At 48.0% G+C, this 18,900-nt stretch overlaps 1 protein-coding gene across 2 annotated transcripts in view; it reads right to left on the reverse strand.

Moving 5' to 3' along the window:
* Positions 1-2,855: 2,855 nt before the first annotated feature.
* Positions 2,856-18,900, reverse strand: part of LOC144728379 (SPRY domain-containing SOCS box protein 1-like) — a 31,556-nt gene continuing 15,511 nt past the window's right edge. Inside the window, exon 3 of one of the 2 annotated variants that reach the window (XM_078607770.1) lies at positions 2,856-6,154. In XM_078607770.1, the coding sequence (XP_078463896.1) occupies positions 6,027-6,154 (128 nt within the window). In that variant the 3' untranslated portion in view covers positions 2,856-6,026. The remainder of the gene's footprint in view (positions 6,155-18,900) is intronic. The other variant, XM_078607771.1, reaches the window with a different exon arrangement.

The raw sequence follows: 18,900 nt of genomic DNA on the forward strand, positions 1-18,900 counted from the left end.
CAAATGATATAACGGAATAAGCTTATCATGTTGAAATTTTAAAAATACTCTCAACGCATATTTCGAAATATCGAGGGAAAAACAGAAGGAACCAGGGAAAAATCCCACGCGATAACACAGAGACTACGCAAACTCCAAATATCCAGGTGTCAGGGTCGGGATCGAACCCACGACCTTCCTGTACGCCAGGCGAGGTAGTTAACGTCTCGCCACAGCGGCGCCCTCTCTGCTCAATGCGTGAAAAGCAGCCCAAGTTGGATTGCCAGGACGACTCGCAGACCGCCCGCATTCGCGGACCTTGAGACCAGACAACGGGTTGGGTTGCAAACTCCGCCACGGGCACCGGCCGCTTCCGACGCGCGTAAATGTTTTGCCGGAGCGTAGCCACTTTCGCGAATTGAAGAGCGGGGGGGGGGGGGCGGTGGTTTTTGGACGAATGCGGCCGACTGCTGTTTTTACGGCGCTAAAAATGCAGAAAAGTTCAATTGCACGCCACACACACCCACAGCCACCCTTGTTAAAGCACCTCTCGTTCAAAGCTGCCGCCCGCAGGTGTGCTTCCAGGTGAGCCTCGCGACAGGGATGTGGCCACCTGCCAATATATCCACGACATCAGGTACTTGAATCAGGAACAAGAGGAGCGAGCGAAGCGGAAAGATTATGTACGATGTTGGAGGTCGCAAGTTCCTGCAGCAGCCTGGCACGGGCTTCATGACAAGTCGAATGAAGTTGTAGGTTTAATTTCGTTTCTTAAATCTTACTTTGCCCCTCCCCCCACCCCCTCCCCATCATCTGTCGTTAACAGCCACGATCTGTCGGCCCGTGGAGCTCCTCGTGGTGGCCTGGTCTCTGCGTCAAGGGCGATGCGTGGGGTGATGATCAGTGCACAAGCGTGATGTCAAGCCTGTGGCCCACTGAGGTGGAGGGCCACTCACGTGGTCCACTAACTAGTTTAGGTTGCCCATCACTGTGCTACACTACACATTACACTCGACAATATACACTGTACGCTACATTGTACGCTACACTACATTATACACTACACTAGATGTGGGAAACCCGCGGCCCACAGCGCCGCTCGTGGTGGCCTGGTCGCAGTGTGTACAGGGCAATGCGTGTGGCCTGCTAACTCACGTGGGTTGTCCATCGGTCTATCGGCCACTGGATGAAGGCCCACCCCCATTACCAGCAACGTCCTTCGCGGTCTTGCGACGCCACGATCCAGCTCGCTCCTGCACACAAACCCAATTCCATTGCTACATCCCCATGGGGGCCGTTAGTCAATTTGGTAATTCCTCTCCCCTTAAGCCTGCCAATCGCCAGTCTTTCTGCATCGGTCGCAATGGATGTAATCGGTGTCAACAAGCATTAAGGCACACTCAGTGGACACAAAAAAGAAAATCCCGTTTGGATGCGATCAACTTTTCTTTGCAACACCAAAGGCGAAGACCCCCCCCCCGTATAGCCTTCAACATCCTGTCGGGGCAAGTGTAGTTAGCGAGCACCTATGATGGCCCTCACGGCACACGAGAGGGGTGGGTGACTGGCCAGCACCACACACATTCAAGTCCCCCGTCGTCTTACACTGCTGGGGCAAAGTGCCGTTGGTAAGCAGCTAGTTAGGTCAGCATGGCTCACAAAGGGGGCTGGTGTGGCTGGGGTCAGGCGCAACCGCCTTAAGTCTCCCCAGCACCGACGCTTACTTGCCGCACCAACTCCTCATTCGATGCAGAATCGACCGAGGAAAGGGCCCAGGACAATTTCCAATGCCACTCCGTCATTGACATCCGTGGCTGGGATTTGAACCCGTGTCGCTCGGCTGTTTGGAATGCGACGCGCAAGCCACCGCCACACGCAACCAATGCCCTCCCATCAGCTCTCGCACACAAGGCCAGATTAAGTTTGATGTGGATCCAGGGCCTGTTGTAGGTTTGGGGAGTTCTGCCTTTTGAAAAGTGCCGTGACAAATCGTAGGAGCCAAATCGAGGCGAGCACGAAAGAAACTTTGAATTTTGGCACCGTAACTGGGTAGCGATACACATGGTGACGCAGCGCCCCGACCGACCAAATTTACCTCAACGATTTGGTCAAAAGTTCTGGCGGGTCGCGTTACAAACGCAGAAGGGCTTCATTTCAGTGACGAGCTCTGCGATAGGGGGTTGGGGTAAGTAGGAAGGGGCTCAGAACATTAAAAGGAGTATATATACAGATGAATTGATGGTACACTGGTGCAGATTAACACACCGGGCCTCAAAAGCACATTTAAATTGGAATATGCAAATCTGTTTTTAATCAGTCTTTAATGGACCTCGTCGCCAAGTTCGACGCCATTCGAAGGTTTATTCAGTCTCCCGATACTTGCAAAAAAGAAAAAGCTCAATATTGACCGTCGATTTGGTGTCCAGTTGAATCGAGGAACAGTCCCGACCAAGTCGATGGAACAAAGAGTCAAATCTTTGCCTTGGGAACACGGAGCCAGCCAATCGTCATCGGGCTGAGTGCTGCTATACATGGCGACTGAAGTCCTTGTTCAGCTACTCGTGAACATCAATCTTCGGTCCGCTTCGAAACCACGGCAACGGATTTTGACACACCACCATCCTGAAATATTTCCTGATCGGCATTTGCGATCAGAAATTTAATGCGAAAAGGTGTGTTTTTTTATGTAGATCGCGCACTGGCGTACCACCAATACGTTAATTTATATTTTTAGGAGTTTATTTTCGGGGCCCATCCAATATTGACGCCTCAGGCTTCAAGCCCCCTATAGGCCCCTGCGTTCATTCGAACCTCCACACACCACAGACGATAAACAAGTCCCTCTCGCGCGTCATACAAACGAACGCGGGAAGGCATTTTTAAAATTACAATAGTTTTATTTAATGAGGGGAGGGGGGGAACTTTCACAAAATGTACAGCAAATGAAACCATAAAACTCGGGTTCACAAAAGTAAAAACACGTTCAAGCAGTACTGGAAAACACAAATGTAACGGAGTGGAGGGGTGGGGGGGGTTGTGATGGGAAAACCATTCGCCAAAATAAAAATGCACAGCATCTAAAAAGGCTTCGGACTGATAATGAAGAGGAATTCTAACGAGTTGTTTAAAAAAAAACTCCTTGTAACCCTCGCTTGGACATTTAAAACCAGGAGTTGAATGAGCACAACACAGACCACACACACACACGCGCACACACCCAACCCCCCCCCCCCCCCCCTAAAGTCAACGTGCTGGTTTTCTGGGGGGGCGGGTCACATTTTTAATATAAAATAAGGGCGCAGGGCTTCCACACGTTTTATATTTTACAAAAAAAACGTAGCTTTGCTCTTAAATATAAGGTGTGCTTTTTTGTTATAACTTCGTAAAATACACATCGCATGGAGGGGTGCGTTAAAATAAAAAAAGTTAACCGTGCATCGTTTAAGGACTGCTCATGAATGAATGTGCAAAACAAATGCTGATGGAATAAACATTCCTGGACGCAACTTGTATTTTTATTTATTTTTTAATCTGCACATGGGAGGGAGGAATTGCTCTTTGAAAGAACACGTATAACAACTGCAAATTAAATGGATTCTACGGTATTTTAAATTCGAGGAGACTTTTCCAAGAATTACAGCACCAATAGAAGAAAAAGAAGAATCACTGAACCCCATCGACAGAATTTAAGCCAAATCGTTGGGAGCAATGATGAAGGTTGAAAGACAAAAATGAATTGGTATTTCAGAGAAGGCAACACTTGAGTCGAGCATATAAACCTTTATCAAAAAGACGTGCATCAAAAAGTGTAATTGCGTGAGGAGGGAATTCAGGTTTGAATATAAAGCAGAGTTACAAGAGCCAGCACTCTTTCCTCGCCAGGTACCAACATCGTATTTTTATTTCTCTGATAAAAGTGGGAAAATGAGGTTTTTACGGTGAAGCCAGACAGATCTCTCGCTAAAAGCGGTGTTTTAATACATCAATTTATGGCTACGGTTTGAAAGTCACCGAGATATGTACATAAAGGGGCATCCCCAAATTGGGGGCGGGGGGAATTTATGTAAAAGCATCTCCTTGAAATAAAAACACCCCACTAAATCAGTAGCGCGCGGGAGACCTAAGTTTGCCGTTTGTGAAAAAATAAATTACAAAAATAATTCTACCTGGGATTTTACCTCCAGATGAATGACAGTCACAGGGAGGTTTGGATGAAAATTTGAAATGAAGCAAAGGAACATCCCCCTCCCCTCCCCCCCCACCCAAAGCGAAATCCTCCACCGTGTTCCGTGGAAATCTCGTCACGACGAGAGAGCCTACAAGTACGATGTAGCGCACATTTATCTCGATAAACTCCACCTCTCTCTCCCTACACACTTGCCAGTCAACCATCTGTCATATAGCATGCACCACAAATATTGCACTTGGGGGGGAAAAAAAAAGCCACCTCTCAAAAAAACACGCACCCATTTACACACACACACATCCGAATAAAAATTAAACAATTAAAGCTAAATTAAATTACAAGCGTATAAATGCACGGGTAGGTTCACCCACTCAGCATCAAGTCATGGTGGGGGTGGGAGGGGGTCGGGAGTAAACATGAAGCTTTCCCCGCTTGTCCAGCACGGAGCGTCCTCGCACAATTCCGATGCACCACCTAATATTAAGATGTTGCGTCCTTGCTTAAAAAAACACCAACAAAGTCGTTCTGCAAAACCGCAGAATGTTGTCAAAAATGGGTTGGGGGGGGGGGCAGATAAAAAGGGACAAACGAGACGTAGAAGAGAAGTGGTGGTGAGGGCTCACGAGGGAGGTGAAAGACGAAATTTAAAGCTTTAACAAAAAGGTAGAAATGGAAATTTCACTGCATGCAACTTTTCAACAACGCTGGCAAGCCAGGGTTTGTAGGCTCCACTCACATTGCTGCATTTGTCAATTAAAAAGCTTTTGTCTTTATAAGAAACCACCAAAATAAATCTAAAGACATGAGGCCCACGTGCACCCCCCCCCACACACCAAGGGTGTCAAGATCAACGATGTAGAACTAATAAGAAAACCTAAAAAATATCATTAGGAAGCAGCATTTTTATGGTAAATTGATCAGTTCAGTATATACCATTCGTCGGCAATGTTGTTCCAGCACATCGCCTCGATTGATTAATGGCTAGAGAAATATATAAAATTAGGATAACACAGCATTGCATCCTGGCCATGTAGGGGAGAGTGGGATATATAATGGCGGTAACCATGACGTTTTCTGTGTTCACATTCAATTTTGCGTTCAGTGTTAGGAATGAGGAGGTGTAATGCCTGATCAACGTCAGCAACGATAACGGACTAATTTCAAGTTGAACCCCCCGCCCCCCCCCAATCCTTGCAACTCCATCCCCTCCAAGTCCCGGAGCAAACGTGCGGTTTGGGTTGGCTGGCTACAGCGTTCAGTCTCTCTCGGTCTTCTCTTTCTCTCGCGTCCCTTAACCGTGTTGTATTTAATTTACACGTGAAAAAAACTTGCACGGCTTGTCCTCGGTCCCAAAATTCCTGGTTCCAGACTCCCGCCACAGGAGCAAAGGAAAAAAAAGCAACGCCGCATGTCCAGAATTTTCTGAAGATAAAAAAAGGTACTGTACAAATTGCGCGGTGGTGGTATCATTGTCGAGCAAGGTTGTCACGGTGACCTTGGCACAACTTCAGGATTTTGTCTGGTTCACGAGATAAATTAAAGAACATTTCAAGACATCAGCTAAGGAGCGAAACGGTCGGTTCGTGGAACGTCGTCGTGTGCATTCCACTTTTGTTTTCTTAAAATCAAAAGGGGGGGGGGGGGGGGGCGGGGGTGAGAAACCGAGAGCAGAGTAGCGTTTTTGGTTGTCTTTGCGTTTGCGAACGAACACATCCGTGGCCTGGACGTGCAGGACGGGCGCGACGTGACACCGGGCAGGAGGTGGTTGCGGTTCTTCACAACAACAACAACCACCACCAAGCTCCTCAACATCGAGCACAATGGCAGTCGCCGCCCATCGCCGCCACGTCTTCCCCCCCCCTCAGTGGTACTGGAGGTAGGACTTGAGCGCGGGGGGCAGCGGAAGGGATTCTATTTCGTGGAGACGATCTTTCCCCATGGCCCCTCGTACGGACCTCCGTGCCAGGTCCATCAGAGGCAACGGCTCGGCTACACGACACAAAGGGGGTGGGGGGGGGGCAGAAAAACAGAACGTGAGTTCGGACTTCATTTAAAAACAAAACGTACGCATTTATGGACGCGGAGTAAAAACGCACGATCTCGCGGGCCGCCACTTAATGTTTGTTTGTCCAAGGCGTGACACGGGGTGAAGAAAATGGACAGGAGAGTTTCTTAATTCCAACCCCCCCCCCGCTCTCTCTCCATCCACACAGCACTGTTAGTACATCGGCAAAGTTGTGGGCAAGTTGACCTCTTCCTAGACAGTCTGGCCGGTGTGGAAGGTTAGGCCAAATGCTCTCCTAGAGAGGGAGGTTTTTCCTCTCAGAGATCCCTCGAGTGGAAGCCCTTTTACGTTTTATATTTAAGGTCAGGAACACGTGGTATGTGTTCCCGTTGTAACGGCACACGTGGCACAGCGGGTTGACTTTGCTCGGTGGTTCCCAGTTGCTCATTTTCACTTCTGATGGATGGGCTTTTGCTTCGGGGTGCTCCTTCCTCAGTTGGTAAATGCACGGATCACAGGCTCGCATTTCTGTGCTCGTTAGTGAGATTTTCTTAATCTGAGCCGCTCGCACCGTACAAATGCTGATAGGCGATTATGGTGTCTATCAGATGCCCCCACATGTTTGCCTGAAGGGGGGGGGGGCAAAAAGGCACACACTACCCACACAGGCCTCAATTTTTTTGTTATCAATGCACTTGTACAAGCGGTGCAGAGATGTACGACGACTTTCGTGTGGTCGACATGACTTCAGCATCATTAATAAAAGGTTCCGTTCCCTGCTCAGGTACAGCATGGTTTGTTCTTATCGATCCTAACGGATGAGAGATGGAGCATTTTCATACAGAGCCCTGCACACCCCCCCCCCCACACACAAATCCCCGAAAAACTTTACCAACTTAAAAAGTCAAATGGAAGGCAAACGAAAAAATAAAAAAACGCCGTTATAAAAATCCACAAATGCACATATTAAAAAAATGTAAACAAACAGCACGGAGGGGGAAAAAAAAGACTTTAGGGCAGGGTTGTTTATTGCTGCAATGTTGTTTATAGGAACGGGACGGCGCGTGCGTGCACACGTGCCGGTAGGCGGGAGCCGAAGCACTGAATGAGCGTGGACCACAAAGCAGCTTTGATTCACAACGCTGCCCCTGGTCTGGAACGTCAATGAGGTCTCGTTCTGCCGGCTTACGAAGAGTTGGGGGTGGGGTGAGTGGGGGGGGGGTGAAGGGGGGTTCAATCTGTGCTCTCGGCTGTGGTCTAGACAAGACGGCCATCTGCTTCTTGGTCGCCGTCCACATCATGAAAAAAGAAAAACACAACAACGCGGCCCCGACGAGAGGGTGGCCCGTGCGGTTAATAAGCGCACGCCTTGCGCAAGTCAGATTACGCCACCGTGGCGAGATGTTAACTACCTCGCCTGGTATGCAGGAGGTCACCAACCCAGACAACGCATGTTGTATCTCCCCGTGGTTGGGTGGATTTTTCACCAGCGGTCCCCCGGTTTTTTTCCCGCATTTAGAATCCAACATGGGTTGAGTATTTGGCCGATATTCATTTTCACGTCATAAGCCACTTCTCGTTGACCTATCATTTGTGGCCAGGTTGCTTCTGAAAGAGCTCCATAGCTCAGTGGGCCTTGGCTGGAAAAATAAAGTAGCTCGAGTTTTACAATGGGACAGGGGGAGCGAAAGGGGGGGTTTTAGAGAAAAACAAAAACGTGTAGGCCCATCACACGACACCAAGAAGCAGCAAAAAAAATCCAAGATAAGTGGAGGAGGTGACTGGGTGGCTCAAAAGTCAGAGGGACAAGATCTTGATTTGGAATCCAGGTCTCGGCCATCTGCGATTAAACTGGGGTTCTTCTCAAGGTGGAGTGTACGTTGATTGGCGTCAGCCCAGCCACCAAAGGACAGCACGGGAAGAGCCACCACGTCGGATGGTCATGCGACGCGCGTTAACCCCACGTTACGTGGAGCGGTGGGAGAGTGGTTGCCTGCTACCGCATGGGATCGGTTCTCCCCTCGCTCTTGAACCGATGTCCATAAGTAGTTCTGCGATTTCCCGCTTCCGTGAGCGGCTCGTCTACTACGGAGAGAGTTGCACTGTCCTGAGAGATCCATTGGATGGTCTCATGGACTGGACGACGATTGTGCAAAATGGGATTCATATTGGGGAAAGTTTACAATAAAAATGCCCACTAAAATACCCCGCTCAGCACTCAATGATAATATGGAGTTGTTAGAGCAATTGAACTTTCCTTCGTGAACCAAGAGTTCATATCCAGCCTAGGGCCGACTCTTTCCATGACCAATTCCTTGCGGGTTGTATAAATTAAGTATTATTTTGAGCACCGATGCAGTAAACATTTCGCGTATAGCTCAGTGAGAATTATAAGTGCCATTAAGAATGTGAAGTTTACCCCCCCTTGTATTAGGAGCGCAAATTTGAGGCAAGTGAATGAGGAATATTCGTGGAGAATATAGCACCAGCAGCGTTGGGCAACAACAACAAATGCAAGTCTAATTAGCAACTCTCAAATCAATTGTTAAACTTAACCAGCAACATCCATCGTTGGCATTGGTCACAATTATTTGCAACCAAAAAAACCCACACATTGGAAAAACAAAGTCGCGTTGCATTTGCCCAAAAGTAATCAAACTTCCGACGGGAGAAGTTCGGCCGATACCATTAGATATTCTCCATGGCTGCTCCAGCGTCTCTGCTTCATTATGTATATAAATGTTATTTTGCGTCTCCACTTCACTATATATACACTCCAAAGCGCAGCGTTCAGGGAGGGAGTGGGTCGCATTACTTGCAACACTCAAAACGCAATTCGATGGCCTCTGTCATAAACTGCAGGCAATATATATTTTTTTAAGTCCAGACAGGCTCCCCACAGGAAGGAATGTGGGCCGATGTTATCGCTAGATTGTAAAAAAAACAACGCACCATAAGACCACCAACTAGTGGACAACAATGCAGTGTCCTCGCCTCCGACGATGTTATTATTATATTTGAAGTTATTATTTTTCGGTCATACTGCGCATTGGCAGCGGTTTCCACAAGCGCAAAGAACACAAAGCTCACATTTTGACAATACCACGGCGACGTTTAAAGTATATAACAGGCAATGTTTGGGGCAATTGCCTTTTATTCATAGCACGTGTATATTTAAAAAACTTATGTATTTAAAACCACCCCCGTCAAGAATCTTGATGTAAAAAAAATATTCAGACTAAAATTGTATACTGGGATTGGAGAGATCTTAACAGATGCTAAATTCCATCTTATAAAATAAACACATGTCGGCAGCAATTTTTTTTATCGATTACTGGAATGGTATTCATGCGTGGAACACGCTGGAATCTCATGCAAGGCGATTGGAGAACCGTCTTCGAGTGGAGGATGGTTTGTAGAAAATATGCGCAGAATTAGGCCTCAAAACTGCAGAACAAGTTTGAAAGGCGTTAAACCAATGTGATCGATAGAAAATCGAAGAATAAAATCAACTTCCGACTTAGGAATCTAATTTTTTTGCAATTATATTGCTCAGAATCTTTTGGTCGGCGAAAGCAAACCGATGAAACAAATACCCCTACACGAACACTCCCATTGTGGGAATTTCACACGGATCGGATGGTGTTGAGAGGAAGACAAAGACACTTTTAGTCTGCCAGAGATGCTCCTTTTTTTCCTTCAGGGGCTCTGCCACATGGGGCCCGATCCATGAGTCAAAGGGGTCAAAGGTGAAGGCTCTGCCCTGCAATTGCCGGTTCACGGCAGCGCTGGCAGATGGACCTCTCCACCCTCGCGCGAGCTGCGAGAAGATATTTGACCTGCCGCCTCTTACAAGCGTGGGGAGTACACCCACACGTACCCACACCTCAGGCAACCCGCTGACCATCTGTGTACCGGTTTATAATTCTGGGTGGACAGAGGTGGTGGCAGGAGGGGGGGGGGGGAAGTTGGATTTAAGTTACTTGCACCATCGCTTCGACTGCCAAACCGAGAGATGGAACCAGCGACCTCGGGGATGGCAAGTCCACCGTGCGAGCCGTTAAGCACGGTGGAGCCACCCCCATCCATCACTATTTGCAGTTAGGATACGAGCCCCTCTCATGGTGGTGTGCTCTCTCGCTACATGTGCGTGGACATTCGGTTGCTCAGGTTAGGAGGAGTTGGTGCGCAACGGCCGCTCAAAGCATTAATAAAAAAAAAGGCGCTTCCAGGCTAAATCCGCCGTGAGGATTACTTGATTTATTTAGTCTGCAAAATTGATTTCTCCCCACCCCCACTCATTTGTTTCACCTTCAAAAGCGGGCCCTGGTTGATACATGCGCATCACGAGGCATTATTAGTTTAACCTTTACGCTTGCACTTGCATAATGCGTGCGTCCACGTGTCCACAACGGCGTATGCCGAGCCGCACTTGCCCCAACTGTCTGTCGAGGCTATACGAGGGGACGGAACTTTATCATCATTAGGTGGTTCACGAATGACGCTCCAAACCCCAGCGACGATTACCTAAACTTGTTACGGGGCCTCCGGCAGGTGTACCGTCGCGACCTTAAACAGAAGATCTGGTGCGGTGCGTAAACGCCATCGTTGGGGGAGAGAGAAGTGACCCTGTGCGTGGTTCTCAATACCTCTTCCTTCCCCCCCCACCGGTACATCGAGCTAGCCTTAACTTTATCCAGTTCTGACGACGTACACGAACGATGACGTCCATATACATGTACGTCATCGGTGACGTTACTCTCACAAGGCCGTGCGACAGTTTGGCACCGGCTATCACGGCGCAGGGTTCGTGTGGCTACAACCGCGTTACGCTTCTAAAATTAACTCCAAACCGCTTGCACGTTGCAAGATTCGGCGGTGAACGGGACCCCCACCCTGCATGCATCATGCCGACATCTCGGAACAGGAGAGTGTTAATAGGCGCTCGCTAACAGCACTTCAAACAACCTACACACGCGTCGATCATCCGCGTGTTCAAGTTGCCCTGCGTGTCTGTCGGCACGATGTCTGTCTGACGTTTTGCTGCACATCCTGGGAGCTTCACCAGTTTTTAAAATAATCTCAGGGGAGCCACCAGGGAGCTCTCCCGGCATAATCACAAGAATCTACGTCATAGAACTAGAACCGTCAATCTCTGCCCAAACAACCATTGCCAAAGCAGTCCATTAATTTTACGCGGGATTTAATTACGTTTATATTTTAAGATGCGTCAGTATCGAGTGTATCATGCGCCGAAGGATTTATTTTCTTTACAGAAGCCACATTATAGCCAAGCAACCTTAAAATAAAAAAAATACGAGACAATGCCAAAAGATATCCCGTGTCAGCCTTGACCAGACTGGTCGGGGCAAAGTTCCGTTTTACGAGAAACGCAAGCCACACCTCGCAACTAAAAAACACAGCTACCATCACCAAATATCCGCCGAGAAAATAACTAAATAAAATAAAAACATAAAAAATAAAAATAAATAAGCACTTGGAAGGAAAATGCGTGCAGTCATAATAACCCGCAGACGAGTGTGTGCGTGTACGTGCGCTTGTGGATGCGTGGATAAAATGTTCATGGGTGGGGGGGGGGGTAGCAGACGAACCCAGCCACCCAAGTTCGATTCCTGCTCATGGCCAACGGCCAGTTGAGAAATTATCTTAAGTTTCTGGGCCTCCGCTAGGTCGATTCAGCCTCAAAACGAGCACCCGGTGCGGTGTGTAAAACATCGCCAATGGGGAGACAAAGACGGCCGGTCGTGGAGTTGGTCACCCACCCCTCCCCCTCCCCCCCTCGTGTGCCGTGCCAGGCTTCAGCAGTTGCTCCAGTCTCCATTCAGGCTATACGGGGGAATCTTTGTCCGTGTGCGTGTGCGCACGTGTGTGCGTGCACAGGCCGTGACGTGGGGCGAGACGGGCGGCAGACAGGGCGCGGAGGGAGGGAAGGAGAGGGAGGGGGCTGCGTCGTGCCCGCTGCAGGAAACCCCAGGTTTCCTCCTCCTCCTGTCCCAGCCTCACGTCCCACCCCCACCACCGCAACGACCGCTTCTCTCCCCCCCCCCGTCCAGTCTCCCCCCCACCCACACTGCACCAGCGCTATCCCCCGCCGCACCACCGCCCATCATACCACCCCATAATGGAGCACGCGAGAAACCTCTCCAATCATCTGCACGGTGGCCACGGCGGCAAAAAGAGAAAATGGGCTTCATCGGCGGTGTAGATTGCGACTGAAAATTATCATCATCATGCCAATGTCAATCCACTGCTGGATGAAGCCCCCCCACCTCTCCGCCCCCAGCAAATCAATAACCTCTCACGATCCAGATCGATTAATCGAAGGCCATGGTCTCAGGTGCTGTGCGGTGGTTGCATTGCGAGCCAAGGAAATGGGGGAAGATTGTGGCCTCGTGATGAAAGGATTCACGAATCGAAAATCGCAACTCGACGATTACACCCCCTACCAATAAATAGGATGTATAATAAACAGTGTATACAACGGTGCTTCTAATTGTTTAGATAGCCAGGGGGGGAGCCTCAAAGTCTCCAAAAGAGTTATGGTTTGGGATCTTGATTTGAAGCTTTCGTGACTGCAGGAATCCATACTCTTTAGTTCTTTCGGTAAAGTCACGTGGGCGACTGCTGGGTTGCTTTTTCCACCCGAGGACGACCGCTTGTGTTGCGTCTGCTCATTCAATATTCCAAGTCACCTGACCAGGTGATTTGGAATATTACAATATAAGTTTCAACATTTCCACAAAATTAGTCTAGCGCAAGACTTTGTTCTGAATGTCAGGCCGAGTAAAATAAACGTCGAAAGGTCTCATTGCTGAAGAACCCGCCTCGTGTCAACTCTTTGCATGGAAAGTTTGAACAATTTCCCATTACATTTTACTGGGGCGCACAAACATTGTTTCCTACGAATGGTCCATGGGAAAAAAGAGACTTGTAATCAGACCACATCAGTTTTAAAATTTTGGTCACAATAATTTCATACATTCCCTTGTATACCAGATGACTTAAATTACATTGGGTTTTTTGCTGCCGATGTTGTTGCAATGAGTTGGAACCTGTAAAAAAAAATATTTTTTCAAATCATGTACCGTCCAACATATCGGGCAACGAGATTGGCCCAGCAGGCCAAGGGAACAGCAGGAGAAACCAGCACTGGTCCCCCGTTTTAAAGCTTTCGTGACTGCAGGGATTCATCTTCTTGGTTCTTTCGGTAAAGTCACGTAGAAGGGAAGTAATAAAATAATAAAAATAAAACATAATAAAACAATTCTCACGACGTTTCGGCCACAACGCAAGCAGCCGTCCTCAGGCGAAGAATTCTTCGCCTGAGGACGGCTGCTTGCGTTGTGGCCGAAACGTCGTGAGAATTGTTTTATTATGTTTTATTTTTATTATTTTATTACTTCCCTTCTACGTGACTTTACCGAAAGAACCAAGAAGATGGTCCCCCGTTCTTCAGTGTGCAAGCATACAATTAATATGTTTACTGCGGCCGTGTTAGGGGGAAAAAAAAAACCCCAAGAGCCGACTTCGTAGCCTTAATCCACTGCTCTTTGCCATGAACTTAAATACTACAAAAAATATTTTACAGAAATACTCAGACGATGGTTGTCTGGAGAAACTCCAAGCTTCCTGAACCTCACCACATAACCCCTGATTTTAAAGCACGCGCAAGAACCAAACTAAAACGAGCAGACATAACATCTCCGCCTCCCGTCCCAGATTTTCCCTCTCCACATTAAAAGTAAATTTTATATATTCTCATACAGCTATTCAGCCACACAATTTCAGCAGCGCTGGTTTCAGGTCAAATGAAACTCTGGAGACGATCTTGACATTCAGCATCTCATCAGCAGCCAGGCCGCACTTGAACCAACGCTGGTGTGAACTGCCAGATGTTTAAATCGGCAAGGGGACCCCTCTCCATCCCAAGCTACCTCAAAAATAGGTATCTTACCTATACTGGCTTTGAGCGTTAGACACCCTCTTTACCCGTAGATTTGCACTAGGCACCCCCCTCGTAAACTAAAGCGGCAGTGGGACATGCCCGACCTTGAGAGGACACGAGAGAGAAACCCTTGACCGATGGGCAATGCGGCGGCTTTCTTTGGTTGGCAAGCGGCAGCAACGTTATGCAATTGGTTCCCGGGGGGAACGCGGCCATGGCTTCCTGCGCCGAGCCAGCGCTGGAAAAGTCAAAGCGCAAAATTCCCAGCAACAGGAGGAGGAGGCACGCAGAGCGGCAGCGTCGAAAACCCTCCCGGGGGCTTGCTCGTGTTGTGCTCTTGTGATGCCCCCTCACTAGGCTACGGCTTCTGTTTTACTTCACGCAGCTCCACGCTCAGGTGACGGAGGTACAACAAGGATGGATGTCCTTTGCTTTTTTTAATACAGTTTTGTTCTCCCTGTAAACGCCGCGTGGCTTTCATAACGCGAATTGGTTGTAAACGCCATCGACGTACGAGGGAACATCTTTTTAAAAACGCGGGCACGGATTGGATAACGCGATCGAGTGAACGGAGCTACGGTCGCGCGAGGACCAAGCGGTCGTGCGGCTGCTTCGGCGTAGCCCTCGCAGAAGCCGGCATGCTGCGAGATGCTACCCACGCACCCCAGTCGTGTTCAGCCTGCATATGCATCTCACTTGTGTGTTATCACCGACTGTGCTTTGCCCCATGTTATAGATTAGTTATGAGATTTTTTTTATATAATGCGGTGGTCTTCAGAAACGCAACTACCGTGTTTACAGGAGGACAGATTGTACACGTGGTATAATTTTAGCATATTACGATCAACAACTTCACCAGCCTTCGAGCTGTTGGAGTTGTATTAGGTTGCCAATAGCGACAGAATTTCAGAAAGAGACTGTTTGGACCAGCAGAGATGGGTGCCACATTGCATCAGGGAAAAGCCCTAGAAGAATACAAATTTAACAGACGGAATCACAGATTTGCTGGGTGAAGGTTCTCCATGCCATGTCGGTCATGGGTGGTGGGGGGGGGGTTTGACCATACTTTTCCATGCTCGTCAGTGTTACAGATTGCGAAGAGGGGCACCAGGACCAGTTCAGATAACAGGTCACACCACCTGACATCAGCCGTGGCCATCGATTGAACTCGGGTCGCCGTGTTCACAGGCAGGTGCACGAACCTCCGCGCCGCTGTTCCAGGGGCACAACTGTTGCAGAGGCTGCCCTGATTATTACTGGGGGCGTAATAACCATTGTAATGCGCAGTCTGCTTCACGCAAACGACGGTAAAGATCGCCCGCCCCCCCCCATGTCAGTCGCGAGTGTAGGCCATGTTTGCGCTGCATGGCGTCAGGGTCCAAAATTGCTGCATTTCAAAAATGACACCGCAAATTACTCAAATTGGGATTATGCACGTAGCAAATATTCCCCCCCCGGCTAATGCTCCAAAGGTTACTCTCTTGCAAAGGAGACTCATCCTGGTGCCGAGTTCACTTGTTTAAAAACAAAATAAAAAACTTTAAACACCTCCATATGCATCTGGTTAATAACCAGGCACACATAGCTCATAAGTCTAGAATATCATGGAGTTAACTTTCCAAGGACTTGCGCTTAATAGCAGATGGGAGCGTCACTCTCCGTGACGACCGATTTCTCTGCAAAAATCAACATTAGCACCGTTGGCTACGTACGGTGCAAAAAGGTCACATATGCAACTACATGCATTTAATCAAATTCCATGTAAATGAATTTCTTCCGTCCGAATTTGGCCCACGCCAAAAAGTGAAACAAAAAAGTGATTAGAAAGGGAGCGAGCGTTTTTTTTGTTAACACGTGTAGTCATTGACGACTGCGTCAACACCAACCTGGCATTGACTACGTGGTCAACCTGGGAACCCAGTTGAAAAACACAGGCGAGGCTTGCCCAGATTTCAGACGTAGGCTTTGCACCTCTCGCTCTCCCCGAAGTGCCTGCTTCATTGTTCCATCGTGGGCAGTAACCATGGAGACAAGCAGACACAACTCATGGGTTGGTTTGGTCATTGGATTCTGGTATAAAAATAGTTCCACGTGAAATGGCTACGAGTCCGATCGTCTACAAAATTTGCCTTTGGGATGTCTTAGCAACGGTTATATTTGCCAGACGTATTGACATAGAACATTTCGAAATCAGTACATCTGTAACAAGAATAAAGAATTGTATACTCGATTTAAAGCTTTCGTGACTGGAGGGATTCATCTTCTTGGTTCTTTCGGTAAAGTCACGTAGAAGGGAAGTAATAAAATAATAAAAATAAAACACAATTAAATAATTCTCACGACGTTTCGGCCACAACGCAAGCAGCCGTCCTCAGGTGAAAACCAGATCTGAGGACGGCTGCTTGCGTTGTGGCCGAAACGTCGTGAGAATTATTTAATTGTGTTTTATTTTTATTATTTTATTACTTCCCTTCTACGTGACTTTATTGAACGAACCAAGAAGATGAATTGTATACTCGACTACCACACGTAAATGACCAATCACAAAGCGGTTATCGAAAAGGCTGTGGCTTGACAGGGGTGGCACCTTCATCACAAGGGTGGCTGTTCTGTTTAAAAGGACATTTCAATTTAAAGATGGAATTCAGCAGGATCACCCAAATATTAACCTTTTCCCATTCCGATGATGTACGCATACATCAGTTTTTCTTCGATTCCAGACATACACCGAAGCTCCCACAAGGCCATGCGAGAGGGCGTGCGGGCACATTTTGGCTCCAGCTATCAGAGTGCAGTCGTGTCGCTACAATTCTCTGCGGCGAGTACGACGTATTTTAACAATGGTGCCTTGCCTCTCCAAATAAAATTAACGCTGAACCACTTGCACGTTGAGGTTCGGCGGTGAATGGGAATCACCCTGCAACTTGCAAGCGTCTCAAAACGAGAACGTGTTAAAAAGCAGCACATGGTTGCTGCCATGTTTAGGGGAGGCATTTACCATTGACGTCCGTGAGTGTTCCTTAAAACGCAGAGATACTAGAAATATCCGAGTAAAAGCTGGACCAAAAATCTGATAAAATCCAGAGAAATCTGGGAGGGAGGTAGAAAAAAAAATCTGAACGTTCAGAAACCTAAATAAGGGCCCACGCTTAGCAGAACTGGCTCCCAGCGGCTTCCTCGTGTGTCCGGAGTGACAAGAGTCACTCGTGAATAAAAAGCGACCGCGTGACAAGTGATTTGCTTTCGACAAATTGCTTTGAGGAACAAGAAGCACACAAGGAAATGTTTCCACAACCATTTTAGAAAAGCAGCCTGGCCCCAGTTTATGAACCCAGGCAAAAATGGACTTTGCCCAAGTTCCTACAACAGCCTTACCGGGCCAAGTGAGCACAAACCGGCTGCATAGTTCTCATTGAGTGGGCCGCGCAGATGAGCTCCCTTGGCAAAGCTCTCACTCACCGGGCAGGGAGAGTCAAATGCCTGAGGTGCCATCGGAAACAACTGCGATGCCAGGGGGCGGCCAATGTGGAAGCGAATCGGATCATTTTAAAGAAATGGCATGGCTTAAGCAAACCAAAAAAAATCAGGTCAACTCCAGGATTGTTCTTGCGCGCTAAAAAACGGCAATTTTTTTTACAAGTGTAACCTAACCCCAAAGCACACTTTAATTATTGTTAACAATATATACACGCGATTGCTTCCCTCCAACTGATGGGGGGGAAATGGAGAGGGGAAGTGGTGGGGGGGCAGAGGGGGAGGAGGAACTAAGTCCACAAGAGGTGCAAGGCTCTTGGAAGGACGGTACAAGAAGCGAGATGCAAGGGGGGGGGCATTCCGAGAATTGGAAAATTTCACAAGGACGGCCACTGTACAGCTTGGCTACAAAATGCAAGAAGACGATGACGACCTCTCACGGGGGGTGGGGGATAAAAAGCCTGGACAATATTTTAGGCGGAGCAAGGTCGGCTGCCCTTCAAGGGGACCATGTATGAAAAACATTTGTCAAAATGCCGGTGATAATTTTTTGCGATTTATTCTTGCAAGAGCTCGGGCAAAAAAAAGGCACAAATAGTAAAAAAAAAGAGGGGGAGGGGGGGCAGTTCCCGATGAAGATAGTGCAGGGCCTGGAGCATGTGATATAGGGACCCTACATTAAAAAGAATAAATTCGACTTGTATAGTAAAGTAATTGGATTTTTACATTTGCAATACAGCCAGATAATGACAAATCGCTAATCTTAAACACCCAGTTGTTCATAAAAGTTAAAGGCAGTATAGTACTATAGTAAAAGTAAGTGCAGAGTCACTGAACTGCAATTGATAGCTTGAAAGCATTTAGTGCGGGGCCCTTGAAAGTGTGCGGCCCGGAGCATTTGTAGATAATTCTGCTACTGGGATGATCCGGCAATGAGGGGGGGTCTGAACTCGGTGCTTCTGGGCTCAGGGAAGAGGAGATTGGGGGGGGGGGGCTCACTCACTGTCCCACTCACGTAGGGACTGCGAGCAATGGGGGCGTAGGTTTTTGCGGTGGGAGAAGGGAAGTCAAGCGTTTCAAAAGTGAAAGGAGGTGGGGGGGGGGTCAGCGATTGCTTTCTGCTCACCACTCCTAATATCACCAATACCAGACGTGATTAAAAAGAACACAGGAGGAAAAACAAATACTTTTCTTGGGCCGGTCCTTTAGGTCACTTAAATTTTAGAAAAACTATGGCACAGAGAGTACATTCATTATTATCAGAAGCAGGTCACTGTCGATCCACAGCTG

This window comes from Lampetra planeri, chromosome 28 (genome assembly GCF_965212315.1).
Source record: "Lampetra planeri chromosome 28, kcLamPlan1.2.h2, whole genome shotgun sequence".
NCBI classification, from domain to species: domain Eukaryota; kingdom Metazoa; phylum Chordata; class Hyperoartia; order Petromyzontiformes; family Petromyzontidae; genus Lampetra; species Lampetra planeri.